This window comes from Ochotona curzoniae, unplaced genomic scaffold (assembly GCF_017591425.1).
Source record: "Ochotona curzoniae isolate NIBS_2020 unplaced genomic scaffold, NIBS_Ocur_1.0 scaffold_4763, whole genome shotgun sequence".
Classification (NCBI taxonomy): Eukaryota; Metazoa; Chordata; class Mammalia; order Lagomorpha; family Ochotonidae; genus Ochotona; species Ochotona curzoniae.
In genome coordinates, this window is record NW_024467123.1 from 763328 (window position 1) to 780315 (window position 16988).

General features: G+C 53.7%; 1 protein-coding gene across 3 annotated transcripts; it reads right to left on the reverse strand.

The window, feature by feature from the left end:
* Positions 1–1300: 1300 nt before the first annotated feature.
* Positions 1301–16517, reverse strand: HNRNPF (heterogeneous nuclear ribonucleoprotein F). Of its 3 annotated transcripts, XM_040970498.1 has the most exons (5): positions 16442–16478; positions 16007–16070; positions 8153–8284; positions 7031–7092; positions 1301–3407 (listed from the first exon to the last, which is right to left on the reverse strand). In XM_040970498.1, exon 5 carries the CDS (start codon positions 3354–3356, stop codon positions 2112–2114), a length of 1245 nt encoding a protein of 414 aa, XP_040826432.1. In that variant the 5' UTR covers positions 3357–3407; positions 7031–7092; positions 8153–8284; positions 16007–16070; positions 16442–16478; the 3' UTR covers positions 1301–2111. The 3 variants fall into 3 exon arrangements, with proteins under 3 accessions (XP_040826432.1, XP_040826434.1, XP_040826433.1); XM_040970500.1 differs by lacking the exon at positions 16007–16070 and having other exon boundaries at positions 16442–16517; XM_040970499.1 differs by lacking the exons at positions 16007–16070; positions 16442–16478 and adding an exon at positions 15605–15706.
* Between the last annotated feature and the right edge of the window lie 471 nt (positions 16518–16988).

Here is a 16988-nt window from a genome sequence, read left to right on the forward strand (position 1 = left end):
CTGCTTCCACTTGTCTTGCCATGTGGTGTGGTTGGCCAACCACACCTGAACCTGCATAGGATGGTGCACACAGGACTCAAATCTACCAACCCCAGTGAAATTTCTTCAAGGATTCCCCAACTAGATGGCTGCATTCAAACCCCAACCAGAGTGGGGGGGGGGGGGCGGGGGACGGGACAGGACTGTATGGATCAACCTTAGAGAGCTGGTGTCAGCACTGGGCTGCCTCACTGCAGTGCACAGCACTCCCAGACACACACAAGGGATATGAACCAGCTCATTCAGATCAGAGCTTGTCAGAGCATTAGATTGCACAACTCTCCTGGCCAAGCTTTGCTGCAAGTGTCTGGGTCTGTGAATGCACAAAGCTAGACTTGGTCAGCCCACAGAACTTGGCAGCACCTTCCAAGCTATAAAGCTGACATCAGAGAAGCACCAGAACCACTCAAGTTAACACCCTGGAACTCCACCTCCCCAAGTGCTGACGATTTTAAGGAGTGGGTCCACCCCCTCCCTCCCCACAGACTCGGGACAAATGACACGTTGCACCCACTTTGCTCTGTACCCACACCATCACCACCCTAACCGGCAATCAGCATATGTGCAGCCCATAACTATGCAGACAGTATTAAACAGAAATTTTGCAAAAAGTAAATATTTGAAGAGATATTAGCCAAGACCAGACTTCTGGCTCAATACTTTAGCTAGTCTGCAATGCTGGCATTGGATCTGGCTGCTTCACCTCTGGTCAAACTCCCCACAAAAACGCCCCTGGAAAAGAGCTAACCCCAGAGTCTTGAGCCACTGCTGTCACCACCATGGGAGTCTGGGAGCTCCAGACCGCTGGCTTCCACGGCCACAGGGGAGCCAATTCGCAGAGGGAACACACCGCTTTCACATCTTAGAAAGCAAGCAAGTAGATAAGCATACCAAGACTGGCTAGCCAGTTGCTCTGATGGTTTTTATTCAGGCTACATCAGAAGACCAGAAACTGGTAATGACATGAAGTTGTTTGGAATCTGGATGTTGTTTCCCACTACGCAGTAGCATTTTTTGGTGGTGATCCATGTAACAGGTAATATGCAGCCTGCAGCAACTGGCTATTGCTAAACCCCAAATTCTGCTTCCGGATGTCCAGAGTCTAAACGTGGGATAGTTTGTAGCTTGGAACATAAACTAATGATTACCTCCAGCACTGAGGGAGCCCTCAGGACAGCATCAGCAGTCAGGAACAGTGTACACAGGGGCCGGGGGGCTACGCTGCTATGCCACACTTCCAAGGATGTGTGTCTAGTCACCATTTCCAACATGCACAGTTTATCTTTATTAGATTTTTTATTTTAGCCTTATTGTAAGAATATAAGGGAGATCATAGATTTACTAAATTATTTCACACCAAAATACATTACGATTAAAACGAATTTTCAACCACCCAATTTTGCTACCTTTTGCTCAGCAGATAATCTGTGCCAGTCATTGTGAAAAAGTCTTTATTTTAAGAAAAAAATTTAGTTAACAAAAAAATTTAACAAGTTTCACTTAGCAAAATACACCCCAAAGGAAATCACAGTACAAAGAAAGTTTTAAGTCAAGGCCTCACCAATTCCTACAGTATTAGTATTGTGTCTCAATTCTCAAAACTAACTTTTTAAAAAGCTTAAACTTAACCTAAAAGATTTTAAATGAAAATATATATAAACTAGAATGAACAAACATGAGAAATGCTTCTCTTTGAATCAGGGATCTAGCACCTTTGAGTTTTCCAAAAAAGTACGTCTCCCCAATGTGTTCACTGTGGTGTGGTGTACAAGAGCCACGATTTAAACAGACTGAAGCTACTTTAACAACTCAGGTAACATCACTCTGGATACTACTAAAATGTTAATCGAGAAAAGCGGAAAATAGTTTTAGTTTACTCAATATCACATGCTAGAAGAAAAGTTTGCATGAGAAAACACTGAAGAGGTAATTTTTTTTAATCCAGATTTCACAAACTCATGGTGCAAAATGGGTCCCACCGCTTCCTCTAGGGTAGTAACTGCTCTTTACTGCTTGTTTGTTGGCTGCCTGTGAAAATTTGATTGAAATAACTCAGATTTCTCTCTACAAAACTAGTCATAGCCACCCATGCTGTTCTGCCCGCTGTAGCCAGTGCCGTAGCAGCCACTCACTGACTGGCTCTCGAGGCCACTGTAGGTGGCCTGTGCGGCAGACACGCCCATGCCCTGCATCACCTGGCTGCTGTACGCCCCGTTGCTGGCCCCTGTCGTCGAATTCAGGAACAGTTCTATGTATCTGTGCTGCATGTTGGCCCTATCCTTCGACATAGCTGCCACGGCTTCCTCGTGGGTGGCAAACTCCACATCAGCTTCGCCCGTCACTCTTCCATCCGGGCCAATCTCGATGTGAACTCTCACCGGGTTGAGAGGAGAGAAGAAATTGTAGATGTCGTTCTCGGTCGCTTTGTAGGGCAGCCCTCTCATGTGCACGCAGTGGCCGGTGGTGCTCTGCACGGCGAACTCGCTATCTCCGTATCTGTGGTCATACATTCCTGAGAGACAGTAGCTGAGGTCTCGGCCAAACAGATCAGTGGTAAAGCCGTAGCCATCGCTGAGGCCACTGTACTCCTCATAGCCCCCGTAGCCGGCGCTGTAGGCGCCAGGCCGCATCCTCTCCAAGCCTGCCTGCTTTACAATGCCAATATACCTGCGCGCAGTACCGGGCCGGTCATAGGGCCCTGGCCGCTGAACAGACATGAACTTGAGAGGAGGATCGGAATAGGACCTCACTTCCTCCTGACTGCTCTTGAACACCTCGATGTATCGGTGCCCTATTCTCTCCTTGTGCTTCCCTAGTGCCTTCTCGGCTAGCTCCTGGGAGGCAAACTGCACAAAGGCCTCCCCTGTGATCTTGCCCTCGGGGTCCACAGGCAATGTGATCCCGTTTGGCACGATCTCCAACCCTGAGAAAAACTGAACAATTTCTTCCTTGGTGCATCCAAATGGGAGTCCACGAAGCCGCACGAAGCCATCAGCGGTGTCAGCGCTGTTTGGACCGCTGTGCTTCAACACCCAATCCATCTCGGTTCTGTGAGACTTAAACACCTCAATGTATCGATGCCCCATGCTTTCCCTGTCTTTTTTCAGGGCCATTTTTACATCATCTTCCGATTCAAATTCAACGAATGCCTCACCACTCTGCCTGCCTTCTCTAGTGTAGACGAAATGAACCCCCGCGGCCCCATCGTGAATCGTGCAGTCAGACAGGAAGTTCTGCACGTCCTCAATAGAGCAGGACCAGGGCAGGCCACGGAGCTTGACCACAAAGCCTTCACCTCCCTCAGGACCCAGCATCATGGATTCTTGAGTGGGCAGATGTCAGACAAACGTGGGTGCAACTTTTTATGGCTAAAAAACAAAGACAAAAAAAAAAAACCCTTCACATAAAATTCATTTACTGTGTGTAACAGAATGCAGTAATCAATTTCATAGGCCAGAAAGGTAAAGATGAAACAGGAGACATTAAGACATTACACCCTTCCAATCACACAGGGGCACAGGCTCGCGGACGCAGCAGTTAGGCAGCTGCACACAGGGCCTGCACCTCTCAAGATCGCTACCTGTCAAATAACAATTAAAAAACAAAGGCAAAAGCCTACAAATTCTACAGATCAGCTGATGTAGTGTATGGATTTCACTTTCTTGCCTATGAAATGCACCTACCTTTTATCACAGGACGAGTTCTGTGAAATGCCCATCTCCTACTGTGTAAGAGGGAGAGTGGCACCTGGGCGTCCCTAGTTTCACTTAACCCAGACATGATGAGAACTTTCTATGAGCTCCTCACTAAGCTTCCTCTTAAACTCTTAGACTTTATAATGAACCACTTTCTGCGGCCTACTATTTCTGTTCAAATAAGGAACAGGCACGGCACACCGGCTTGAAACCACAGCACAATGCAATACGGACTCACTATTCCCACAATGTGCAAAACAGCCTAAAAATGTCTAGCAAAGTAAACGCCAAGCAAATGAGGTCACACTGAAGACAAATCCAGACACAGAAAAATGACAAGCTTGGTATACTCAACTCTACATAAAGAGTGTGCGCATACACACACAAAAACAAGAATGACCGTACTGTCTTGAAGACCTCGAAGAACCCATCTGGAAGGAAATCAATATCCTTATCAACAGGTCTCTGAGCTGTCCTTGCTGAGCCAGGAAGCCAATCTTGAGGATATAGCCATTCAAACCGATGGCCCCACACTGTGGGGGCTAATCTTCCACCTTGCAGTGCTGACAACAAAACTCAGGCCATTACATGGTGGGAGCTCTTTAAACACGCAAAACTGCAGACACATTTAACTGAAGGAAAACCAAGCTCACAAGCTTGCAGTTAACAGGAAACACACAATTACTTGATCGTCAGGGAAGGCTCAGCTGTAACTTCAAAAATTTGGTGCAGCCATTTGATACGTGACAACCTTCACAGAGAGTCAACGTGCTGAATGCGGACTTCTGTAGCTGGGCGTTCCGCACCTGTGCCACCAACCCAACACAGGACAGGAGGTGCTTACAGAACTACCCATGAAGTCTGTGCTGAACACTCGCAAGCAGTAATCTCCAAACACAACTACCATGTATGCAGTTTTACACCAATGTCACTGCATACAATAACCACAACCAACTGGGAATCCTGGTGGAAATACCCTGCCATGATGAGGAAGACCCCCAGTGCCAAGGCCATATGGCCCTGCCAAGGCAATTGCAGACAGAACTCAACTTCAATAAACCTAGGGAATGCAAATTTTTAAGTTGACAATTTTGTCTGAACTGATATTCTAAACATCCAAAGAGCACTAGGCAAATAGTCCAACCACAAAACAAAGACCCGTAGTTCTTGTTGATTAACAGACGGCAGGGTAGCCTCCAAAACAGAAGTCAAGGGCTAAGCAGCCTCTACTGAGGCCTCACGCAGGAAGTAGCACTAAGCTGGCCTTCATACATCCTGCTGCATTGAAATCATTGAGTACAATGGAGCATGCATCCCTGCTTCCAGACCAAAGGTGGAAGCTGTTGGACATGTGTAGACAATGGGACGCTGGACTGCCTGACATTGCCTGAACCAACAATGTCAGGTACACTTAAATAAGAGACTAATAGATTGTAGATTCCTTATGAAGGACTACATCATTGTAGTAAAATGGGGGAAATCTGTCGGGGGGACTTTGGGGGTGGGGAATCCCAGCCTGCACAAAATTGTGCCACATCATTCAAAGTAAAACCAGATTTTTAAAAAAAATTCCGTCCATACAATGGACATGTCAACATCTTACCTGGACTCGTGTATTCATGACTCAGCTCCTCTTAAAAATGTTTTTTTTTAAAGAACTTTAAATTGTAAAGGCAAATTCACACAGAGAAGGAGGAGAGATGCTCTACTCCCAACTCCCTCCTGCCCCTGGGAAAGTGACACCAGACGCCCGTGTGTTCCGTGTGCACCCACGTGGAATGCCTCGAACAGCTCCTAGCTTAGCAGCAGTTTCACTCCGGCCAGGAAGGCCATTTAGGGAGTCAAGGAGCAGAAGGAACAATGTTTTCATCTCCATTATATTTTATATATATATATAATTTTATATATATAAATTTTATATATATATTTTTAAAACAAGTCAATCTTAAAAAAAAAAAACCTACCTATTTATTATGTCATTTTCTTTCTGCATCCTTCAATTTGTCACGTTCTTTCCTATTTCCACTAGGAGCAGCTTTATTTTTCATTTAAAAACCTGTCAGCACAGTCATCAATCCTTACTGTGATCCCATATCCTCCAAGACTAGCACTCCACCAAGCCCTGCCACGGTCTTGCCTCTCGGCCTCAGGCCTTGCTGGGCCGGGCCTGTCTGCTGCTCCATCCCAGCGCCCATGATTTCCTTCATTCGTCCTGGATACCTCAAGTCGACCTGGCTCCCTTAGGGATTTGACACGCAGTAATGCTCTCCAGCTAAATCCCTGTAATCTATTAACCACCCACCTTTCCACAAAGCTCCCTCCTTCTCTAGTAAGAGGACTGCCCCCTGCACTCCAACTGGGACTTCTGAAAGGGCCTCTTCAAATTCACAGAGGGGGACCCTCATTCCCAAAGGCCAGAGACCCCACCCTCAACAAAGACCAGATACAATGGGTTGAAGATTAGCAAGGGATTAACTAGTCCATGGAGTCAACACCTTATGCAAGAATGCTGCGGCCTCACCCTGCTAAAAGACCTCTAAGAAGCATAGAACATAAATGTCTCCTAAACTAAGTACTAGATGTGCCTTACAGACTGAGTGAGCTCCATGGTGAAGACCCAACTACGTGTGGCTCACCTGAAAATACCACCTGGCTCAGCTTCTGTTCTTCATTACTTATCTTTAAACTATCTCAGATTCAACACAAAGTTTAATTCAGGGCCCCATAAAATTTGTTCTGCAGTCAACATCCAGGGATCGGGCCCCTGCCATGCCGGCATCCCACACTTGCACCAATTCGAGTCCTCTACTTCCCGATCCAGCTCCCTGCTTACAGCCTGGGAAAGCAACCAAGCAAAAGCCAAGACCTGGGGCCCCTGCATCAACGTGGGAGACCCACAAGCCCCTGGGTCTCCATAGACCCAGCTGCAGCCTGTGTGGCCCTTTCAAGAATACCAAAAGATCAAAGATGTCCGTCTCTCCCATTTTTTAAAACATTTTATTAGTGTCATCATTTTATGATACAGTTCCACAGGCTCCTGGCATTTCCCTTATCCCCTCCCCAATTCCCTCCCCCCCACACACCTAGTTCCTCTATATCACTGCTAAAGTCTCCCTTGCAGGTCCAAGGCTTTTGGCTGTCCTCCATGCCCTCCCAGGCCACAAGCAGGCACATGCAAGACAAGGACTTTACTTTTAGACTACTGCAAAAGGCCCTCTCCCACATTTTTTAACAGCCTTTCCTTAAATTGCTACTTTAAAAAGATAGAGAATGAAAAATGACTGCAAGCAACTCACCTTATAGTACCACCAAGGATACCTTCAGTGGGCGAGATTTCTGGCAGGCAACCCCAAATGTTCTGAAATGACAAGAAATAAGTTGGCGTCCCACCAGAACCACACCTTGTTTGAAGAGCTCTGAGCAGTCAGGGACCCCAACAGCTTCAGGCTTTATAGCCACAGGGCGGGGCAGACCCGATCAGACACCAGCCCATCCTGAAAGGCTTATCTTTTCATAGGGCAATACAGAGGGCAGGAGGAGAAACACGCCCATTAGCCTTGATGAGACTAAGTGGGGAAAGGATGAGTGTCTGTAGACTTTTAAATATCCAGGAGGGCCTGTGGGGGTACTAGGTACTAGGTACTCTCCAGCTGTCTGCTAGGAAATTGTTCCCCCTGGCTTGCAATTTTTAAGCACCCCTCTGGGGGCAGTGCAGAGGCACTGGAAACCCTTTTATCTAAAGTTTCTGGTGAACTATTATTTCATCTGACACTAATCCTGTAGAAGGCTGAAGCAAACTTGGGGGAAAAAAAAAAAAAAAAAGCAAAACAATCCCTCACACCAAGAGCCCCAAATGAAGCTAATGCCGGAGCTAAAGTCTAGGGAACACCCCGAGCTCGGGAGTGCCAATTTGGGGGAGTGCGTTGTCTTAAAATAGATCATTCTACCCGCCTTGTCCTGCAAACTTCCTGTGATTCTCCTGAGCTAACGTGGTGTGGAGGAGGTCCTGCACTAACGAAAGCACTCGCTTTGGGGATTTTCTGAAAAGCGTCAGTCAACGCCGAACACCAGCGGGCTTTCTAGACACTTCTGCCACCCACAATCCCTCAGTCACCCCGACTGCATCGTCCTGTGCCTCGCGGCGGCATGGCGTCCGCACCCGGGGCGGCCCCGGCGCCCGGCGGAGGCCTGGGCGTCAGCAATGGCGGGAGCGCCCGCGGACTCTGCCCGGGCGCCGGGGGCGGGATCCCGGCTGCCCGCACGGCATTCCCAACCTCCTCCCCGGAAGCGCCTCCTTCCCCCCACACTGGTCAGACTGGCTTTTCCAGGTAGATCCAATTAAGAAACAAGATAAACAGCCCGGCCGCCCCGCGCGGCCCCCCGGCGGCCCCCACTCCCGGCGGCCCCCGCCGACTCACCGCTGCGCACACCGAGGGCTGCTCTTCTCATCCAGCGACGGCGGCGTCCGGCCAAAGCACCGCACACTCCCCCGCAGCTCAGACACGCAGAGGGCTCCGGGCGGGCGCCAGGTGCATCTTTTTGTTCTCAGCCTGAAACGGAAACTCCAGTGGCCGGGGGCCGACGCCGCGCGCCCGGCGCGTTTTGGCGGGAAGCGCGAGGAGCCGGCGTCCGTGCCCCCACCTGGGAAGGTCGAGGCCGCGCGGCCCGGCGGGAGCTTCCGGCGGGAGGGCGGTGGGCGGGGCGAGCACGGGGCGGGGCCGCGGTGGGCGGGGCAAAGGCGCGCCGGGAGCGGTGGGCGGGGCGGGGCCGCGGTGGGCGGGGCAAAGGCGCGCCGAGGGCGCGGGGCGGGAGGAGGGCGCGGGGCGGGAGGAGGGCGCGGGGCGGGAGGAGGGCGCGGGGCGGGAGGAGGGCGCGGGGCGGGAGGAGGGCGCGGGGCGGCCGCCCGCAGCTCCTGCAGGGAGCGCTCGCAGCTGAGGGCCGCGCAGGGAGCGCCGCGCAGGGAGCGCCGCGGGACGAGCGGGGCCGCGGCCGGGCCCAGGGGCCATCACCGCCGAGAACGCCCCGCGTTAGGAAGGCAGCCCCGAGGATTAACGCATTAAGCCCATTTCGTGAAGCCTAATACAACGAAAATGGGGAACAAGTATAGAGCAACAACAGTACGCTGACAGTGACCAATACTTTGCCGTACTTCATTTTCCTCAGGAGACCTTTCTCTAAGAGTAGTGTTTTCTGATGCTCAAGCTCCTTGAATTGAAAGTGGATGGAAATACATGAAACAGAACGAGCATCATTACAGATGCTGGAGTTTGCGAATTCGAAAACTACCTTTGAATACCTGACATTTTTTAAAGGGAATACTTTAGGAACAACTCTTAATAGTCTGCTTATAGGGCCCACGTGGTAGCCCGGCAACTAAAGGCATCACCTTGCATACACCGGGGCCCGCTTCCCACCCGGCTCCCTGCCTGTGGCCCGGGAAAGCAGCCTTGGGACCCTGCACCGCGTGGGAGACGGGGAAGAGCTCCTAGCTTCATATGGCACAGCACCGGTCACTGCGGCCACTTGGGGAGTAAGTCACCAGACAGATCTTTCTCTCTCCTCCTGTTTATCTGACTTTGCAATAAAAACGAATTTAAAAGAAATCTAAATGGCAGGAACACATCTCCCACCTAGTTATTCCCTCCAAATGACTGCACGAGCCAGGGCTGAGGGCAGGCCCCAACTCAGGCGCACGCAGCCGTGTGGTGCAGTGGGTAAGTTGCCATACTGGAGTGCTGGCACGTGAGGTGAACTCGGCCAGGCCCCGCCCTGGCTGTTACAGCCATTTGGGGTGAATCTTTCCTCTTGTTAACACTGCCTTTCAAATAAATTTTTACATAACTGATGCTATCAACTGCACAAGAGAGAAACAAAGCAAGTACCTAAGCACCCACTGTGATGAGGCTGTCTGCAGCACTCGCATCCCATCCCAGCTCCCTCAAGTGCCTAGGCAGGCAGATGTCCGAACACCTGGGGCCCTCCACTCTTCAGGCACTGCCCGGCTGCTGGTTTCCACCTAACCAGCCAGCTGTGCAGGTGAGTCAAACAGTGGCCAGATCAACAAAAGAAAGCCCCCGCACTCAAGCAAGAACAGCAGCCTCTGCAAACACGGGTTCTTAAACATCTCTCCAGAAGCACACTTCCTTCCAAGACCAGCGGGCTCCTTCTCGCTTCCCATGCACCTATCCCTTCCTTGGCCAACCATTCACGACTGACCAGTCCTCACCCGGTCCCTCTCGGACGACGGAGCCACCTGGGCAGAGGACCTGGGGCGGGAGAGCAGAGCCCCACACAGCAACACAAAGCTGCAACTCTGACAGAGGAAAACCCTCGGTAGCCGTCAGGTGCTGGAAATCACTCAATGTGGCGATCTGAATTTTATTTCTAAAGAACAGTATAGATGCTACTTGGAAAATGAACAGCGCGAAGATGGACGAAAGTGAGTTTAAGAAAACTGGTGAAAAAGTGAAAGTGACGTGCAGAGGCAAAACGGATCTCAAATGCATTCATTCCTGGAGAAATAGCCATCAGCGCTGGACTTTCTCCCTGGCATCCTCAATGGCCTGGCAACCAGCAGAGCAGCTAATGGGGCCTACCTGGGGATATTCAGGGTCACACAGGGTCAAAGCCACCGCCTGGGTCATCAGAGCCCCTCTCCTGTCCCAGGTAATTCCACTTCTAAACCAGCTCCCTAATGTAGCTGAATGCAGTGGAAAATGGCCCAACCCTGACCACTGGGAGGTGGGGGTCGTCCATGTGGGGAATTAATCTAACAGATGGAAGCGCTTTGTAACTGCCTTTGCCTTTCAAACCTAAATCTTTCCTAAGATGCAGTTAAAACCATTACAAGCATGGACTATTAAGCCTGGCTGGCAACATGCTCGAATGTCACACCAGAACTCCTGGGTTCAATTCCCAGCTTGGCGACGCTGTGAGGAAGCACTGATGGTTCCAGTATTAGGCTGTTGTCACCTCCCGGGAAACCTGGCTCGCACTGCAGGCCCCTGGCTCTAACTGGGTTGCAGGCTCTTGGGGGCGAGGAACTAAGAGGATTGAGGTGCTCTCAATCTACTTTAAGACAAGGCACACAGATGCTTAGTGGCAAAATCTGACCTGAACAAAAAAATAGCGGTGTTGGGGCCTGGAGCAGTAGTTGGACTCCTTGCCTTACATCCACCTCGATCTCATATTGTGCACTAGTTCTATCCCGGCTGCTCCACTTCCCATCCAGCTCCCTGCTTGTGGCCTGGGAACGCAGTGGAGGACGGCCCAAAGCCCTGGGACCCTGCACCTGTCCGAGAGATCTGAAGGAGGCTCCTGTCTCCTGATCGCCAAGCTCCAGCTACTGTGGCCACTTGGGGAGTGAACCAGCAGATGCAAGATGTCTCCCCTCTTGTAAAATCTGACTTTCCAATGAGAATAAGTAAATCTTATAAAAAAAAAAAAGAGTTAGTGGTGTTTAGCTAAGAATGGAGTTCGAAATTAGTGACAGTTTAAGAGCATGAGCAGAGGTGGGAGTGTGTGGGGGTTGGAACTAAGTGACAAAATTGCAAGTAGAAAAAGAACAAGAACTTTCCCAAACCACAAATATCTAAGGTTTAAAAGTAGAAGCCCCCGGGTATACAGCAAGTTAAGCTGCTGCCTGGGACACCAGGTACCCACCACCCACGGATCACGTCCAACCCGGGCTGCCTGCCGGCGGGCCTGGGAAGGCACCAGACGATGGCCCAGTCCCTCCTGCTCCTGACTGCGGCCTGGCGCAGCCACAGCCGCTGCAGCCATCTGGGGGCTGGGCAGGAGATGGCAGAGCGGACCCTTCTGAGATTGCTGTAAAGTCTCCTGTTTTCTCCCCCCCTGTACCTCACATACCCTTGACATGTGTTCCAATTACATTTTTAAAATTTAGACTTTTTTCTTCACTAGCTTTATGCTAGTGCCTTTTCTGTGGCAGAATATTTTCATCTTTACATGTAGTTCAAGTCCCAAAAGGACTTGGCATCCATTTTCTACTGTATGTGTTGGTTTCCCACGTAAGGAACAGGGATGGTACCAGACAAACCATTCCTTGACAACACAACACATATAAGCAAAATCTTTCTAAAGTATTTCCCTTTCTGCTTTAAAAAAAAAACAAAAACAAAAACAAAAAAAAACTCATACTGGGAACTGATTTGGCGACTCCAAGCCTCTTCCACAGCATCAATGTGGTGAGGCCCCAGTGTAGTGGTTCTTTGCCATTTCTTGCCATCATGAATACTTAGGAGTATCCCGCAAGCCTGGACCAACTTCCTAACAGACATGCATCAAGACACACAGCTGACCTCTTTGGATCTGAGGTCTGAGAATTCGGACCCAACCCACATCACTCGTGCCAGGTTCGGTACACACAACTGCATATTGAAGCTGTCGATGCATTACTGTATTTTAAGGTTGTAAGTGCCGATTCCTTCAGGACATCTGCATGTCAGTGGGGACATGTCACAATCTGTACCCAAAAGGCAGCGCTTCTGTTACCTGTTCGGCATGACTAATTTATCTTCGCCAAGTCTGGGGTAATACACTCCTTTCCTCCCCATTCATTTCTCGACAGCTGCTATTGAAAAGCTCAAACAGCAGCAAACTGGAATGGCAGGCCGATTTCATCTAGCTGGCCTTACTCTCTGGTATCGTCTTGTAATGAGATTCAACAGACCAGACAACTGCCCAACTCAGAACTATTGCCCTGCAATATTGATCAAGACGCTAAGGTAACACAATTACACAACAGGTGAAGTTTCTTTAAAATGCTCATAAAAAACAGCACTGCTTTGGGAAGTTCAATCTGCACTATTTCTAGTAATTGGAAGCTGTTTCCCCACAGGAGACGGTACCTCAGCCAGGCTGAGGAGGTGTGACCAAACGCTCGGCTACTGACTCCCAGGCCATCTCTGGCACCGACTTTCACATACCTCTCCCCTGAGAAGGCAGTCAGGCTCAGAGGCCACAGGGTTCTGTCCTCGGTCTTCTTGGGGGAACATGCCCATTCGCTCATCAGGAAGATGGGTCCCCCCTTAAGGGACATATGAAGGAGTTTTCACAGAAAGTCCCTACAGTGTTAGTGCTAAGCCTCCTTGGATTATGTCTGCTGCTCAGGGGACCGCATCATCATCCTGCCCCAGGGAAGTGCAGACAGAGAGCCAGGAGTGAAAGAACAGACATGGCACACGGCAAGGGGACACTACCGCACAGGACACACTGCAACCCTGTGCTCCACTGACCAAAAACTGCTTAATTAAAAAAAACAAAACAAGCAAAAAAAAAAAAAACCACCCCACAACGGACTATAAAATACACAGGCGAGACTCATTAACTCATACTGATATTGGGGGGGAGGGGGGGGAACATCGGCTGAATTAGCACATGCTACGGCTTCAACTATGCTGAACTATGCTAAGCTTGACCAGTGCTCTTGCCATACAGATTTTCTCACAGGAATCAAAGTGACTTATGGCAGCAAAGTTCCTTTTCACTAGTAACTGACAATGAGCCGGGTGACAGCAGCAAGGCTCGCAGCTCAGAGCACACCCATCACGCCGTGCCTCCTGTGGGAGCCCGGCGCCTCCCCAGTCCTACCCAACACCCCTCGGAAGGTAGGGTCGTCGGACCAGGAGGAAAAAACTACCCCCAAAATGCATCAGCCGAGCCCAAAGCACAGAGAAGAACTTCCTGAGGCAAAACTGACTCAGCCAGAGTATACATACGGCAGCAGGAACCCACGCAGACACCGAATTCTGGTCACAGATCAACATGAACTCTTTAGCATAGAATTGATGAGTTTTGATGATTTTGTATGAAAGGCATTATCTTAACACACGAAGACGCCGTCTGGAACGTTTTTACATAATGAAGGTAAGCCATGCTCCCTTTCACTACAACGGCATATAAGACTGTTTATAACCTGCACTATATTTCTACTGGACAGCGGTACTTACCAAGCTCAACGAGGGCTATCACTCGGACTCTTAAGCCATACACCTGCACAAGCATAGTCAACACAGAAAACCAAGGGCATCTGAGCCCCGTTAAATTTCATGAAGCAGTTGGCTTAAAAGAAAAAAAATTCTCCTGGAGTCGTGTTTTAACAGTCTGAAAATGTAAGTAGGAATCATTTGAAGAATCCCAGGGTACCCCTCCCGGGAACTGCGGCAGGCCCCCAGCACGGGGCCGGGGCTGCGGACAGAGGGCTGCCCCAGCGCAGACTGCAGCCCAGGCCCAGGCGGTCGGCCCCAGCCGACTCGGCCTCCATTTTCTCACTGGTGCCAGGGGTAATAGCAAGCAAGCCATGTTAGACTGATTAACATGTGATTAGCAAAGGGGCGACCAACCCAGACAGGGTCAACCCCAAGAGCCTCTCGCCATCGCAGGCGCTGAGCTCCGGATAGCAGCTTCCCCCGCGGGGTCTCTTCCGTCCTCAAACTCTCCACGCCCGTGGCCGCGGGGAAACTCTCTCCACTCCTGCTTGAATATTCTACTTAACTCCTATTCTCCCCCAAAGCAACTCACACTTCGAGTACTGTGTGCTAAACAGGAAGCCTTGCAGCAGAATCGCTAGGTGCACCAAGTCACCTCAACTTTTCATTTAAAAAGTAGAGAGTTCCACAAAATATTGAAAGTACAAAACCGGAAATTCAATTATAAGCAAAATGTAAAAACTGCAGTCACTTGCAGTTTCCTAATGAAACGTTACTTCACGCCATAGAGGGCCTTACTTAAGGTAATAGAACAGCCACGTCCTGATAACCGTTAGTAGTAGAAACCTTCTCACTCTACGCGTAAAAAGCCGGGGCTGGAAATGAATACGAACGCACTACTTCCCGCTGCTCAGACGCCACCATCGCCCAGTTTCGTCTAACCGGAAGACCCCGCGCCTTTTCACGCTTAGATAGTTCGGGCAGAGCAACGTGGCCGAGGGCACGGGGTGAGTAGCGCAGCCGGCGCACTTCTGGAACTTTTCGGAGCGCGGCAGGCCCGGCTGGCCGACCCCGCCCGGCCGCATGGTCGCCCCGGGCGCGCGCCCGCCGCCCGCAGTTGCGAAAGGCCCGGAGCGGGGGAGGGGGCGGCCGCAGGTCCGCGCTCGGCGGGGCCACCCCGGGTCGCAGGCCGGCCCCTAGGCCCTCCGCTGCCCCCCTCCGCGCCGCGGGGTCCCGCCGCCCCCTAGGCCCTCCGCCCGACCCCCTCCGCGCCCCGGGGTCCCGCCGTCCCCTAGGCTCTTCCCCCGACCCCCTCCGCGCCGCGGGGTCCCGCCGTCCCCTAGGCTCTCCGCCCGACCCCCTCCGCGCCCCGGGGTCCCCGCCCGTCCCCCTAGGCTCTCCCCCCGACCCCCTCCGCGCCCCGGGGTCCCGCCGTTCCCTAGGCCGTCCCCCCGACCCCCTCCGCGCCCCGGGGTCCCGCCGTCCCCTAGGCTCTCCGCCCGACCCCCTCCGCGCCCCGGGGTCCCGCCGTCCGGGGACGCAGGCCGGCCTTCGGCGGGCGGGCCGGGGCGCGGGGCGCGGGGCGCGGGGCGACCGGCAGCCGAAGGACCTGTTCCCCCACTCCGCGCCCGTCGCCCGCCGCCCTTGGGCTCGGCCCGGGCCCGGGCCCGGGTCCCGCTCTGCTGCCCCTCGGGGACGGGGCCCGCCGGGAGCCCCGGGCAGCGCCGGGCCCAGCAGGCCTCCGCCGAGCGCGGGCCGCGGCCCCAAGTTTCCGGGGGAGAGGGGGGAGGGAGCGGCGAGGCGGTTAACAAAAATACCCTGCGGAGCACAAAGAGGCGCAGGCCGGGGGCGGCAAACGGCCGGCGCGGCCCACGCGAGGCGCCCCGGGGGCCCTTCCCGCCCGGCCCGGGGCCGCGTTACCTCGGGGGAGCCGGAGAGCCGCGCGGAGCCGGCGCCCAGGGCCACACGCGCCGCCACGAGGAGGAAGAAAAGGCCGCGGCCGGAAAGCGGCGGCTCGGGGCGCGGGGCGTGGGAGGAGGGCGGAGCCGGCGCCGCCCCCCGAGGGGCCGGGACCGCTCCGGGCCGGCCGGCCGCCCTCCAACCGCGGCCCGCGCGCCGCCCCCGGCCCCGGCCGGCCCCCAGGACGCCGCCTCCCGCCCCGGACCCCGGGGGTGCCCACCTCGGCCTGGCCCACCACGGCCGGCCCTCGGACAGCCGCGCCTGCCGCCGCCGCCCCACGCTGCTCCGGGCCCCCCATTCCCGGCTAGCGTCGTCGAGCTCCGCCCGAGCCCGCCAGCCCCAGCCCGGCCCGGCCCTCCTCACCTCAGGACCCGATCCCCGCGCTCCCCTCCACACGCCCGGCAGCCCGCTCGTCCCCGCCAAGTACCTAGAGCAGGGTGGAACGCGGGGCACTTGGCAGTTGTACGGGAGGCAGTTGAGGCTTGTTTACGGTCACCATGGAAACCCCCAGGTCGAGCAGGGGGCGGGGCCCCGGCGGCGGGGCGGAGTCACCCGCGAGGGGCGGGGCCTTTCGGAGGGGCGGGGCCTGGCGCGCGGCGCGGCGGGCCTCGGTCGGCGGCGTCCGACCGTCGAGCGCACGCGGCGCTTCCGGAAGCCCTCCGGCTCCCGGCTGACTCGGTCCCCGCCGGGGCCCTCCCCAGGCCCAGCCACCCACAAACAGCCACCCAAGGACCCAAACCCGCATCCCAGGCCCGGTGGCCGGCGTGGCCGCAGCCTAGGAACCCCCGAGAACCCCACCTTCTCGAGGAAGACGCGGCGCAATCCTGCTTCCACGACGGAGCCGGAAGGACGCAAGGACAGGGCCGGGGCGGGGCGTCCCAGAGTGAGCTTCCGGGGGCGGGGCCTCGGAGGCGCCATTGTGACGTAGGCCGAGCGCAGTGCCGGCATTGGCGGACTGCGCCCGGGGCGGAGCGGGGTGGGGGCGGGGAGGGCCCACGCATGCGCGGTTCCGCCCCAGGCGCGGTGGGGGCCGCCCGGACCGGCGAGCCTCGCGCGGCTCTGAAAGGGGAGCTCAAAGGTCGCCTGTGGGAGAGCCGCGTGAGGCTACAAAATGGGAGTCGTCCTCTGCGAGCGGAGGAAGGCGGCTCGGGGTTGAGGGAGATGTCGTCAGGACAGCATTGCTCATGGGCTGGTCACATGGGACTTTCCCTTGACCTTAGGTTTTTCGGTCGGAGTGCCTGAGCCAAACGGATGCCCGCAAGTCGTCATCGCCTGAGGCCAAGGAGAAGATTATTTCGGAACAGTAATGCTGCGTATTTAAAACCAGAGTTAGGCAGAGGCAGAT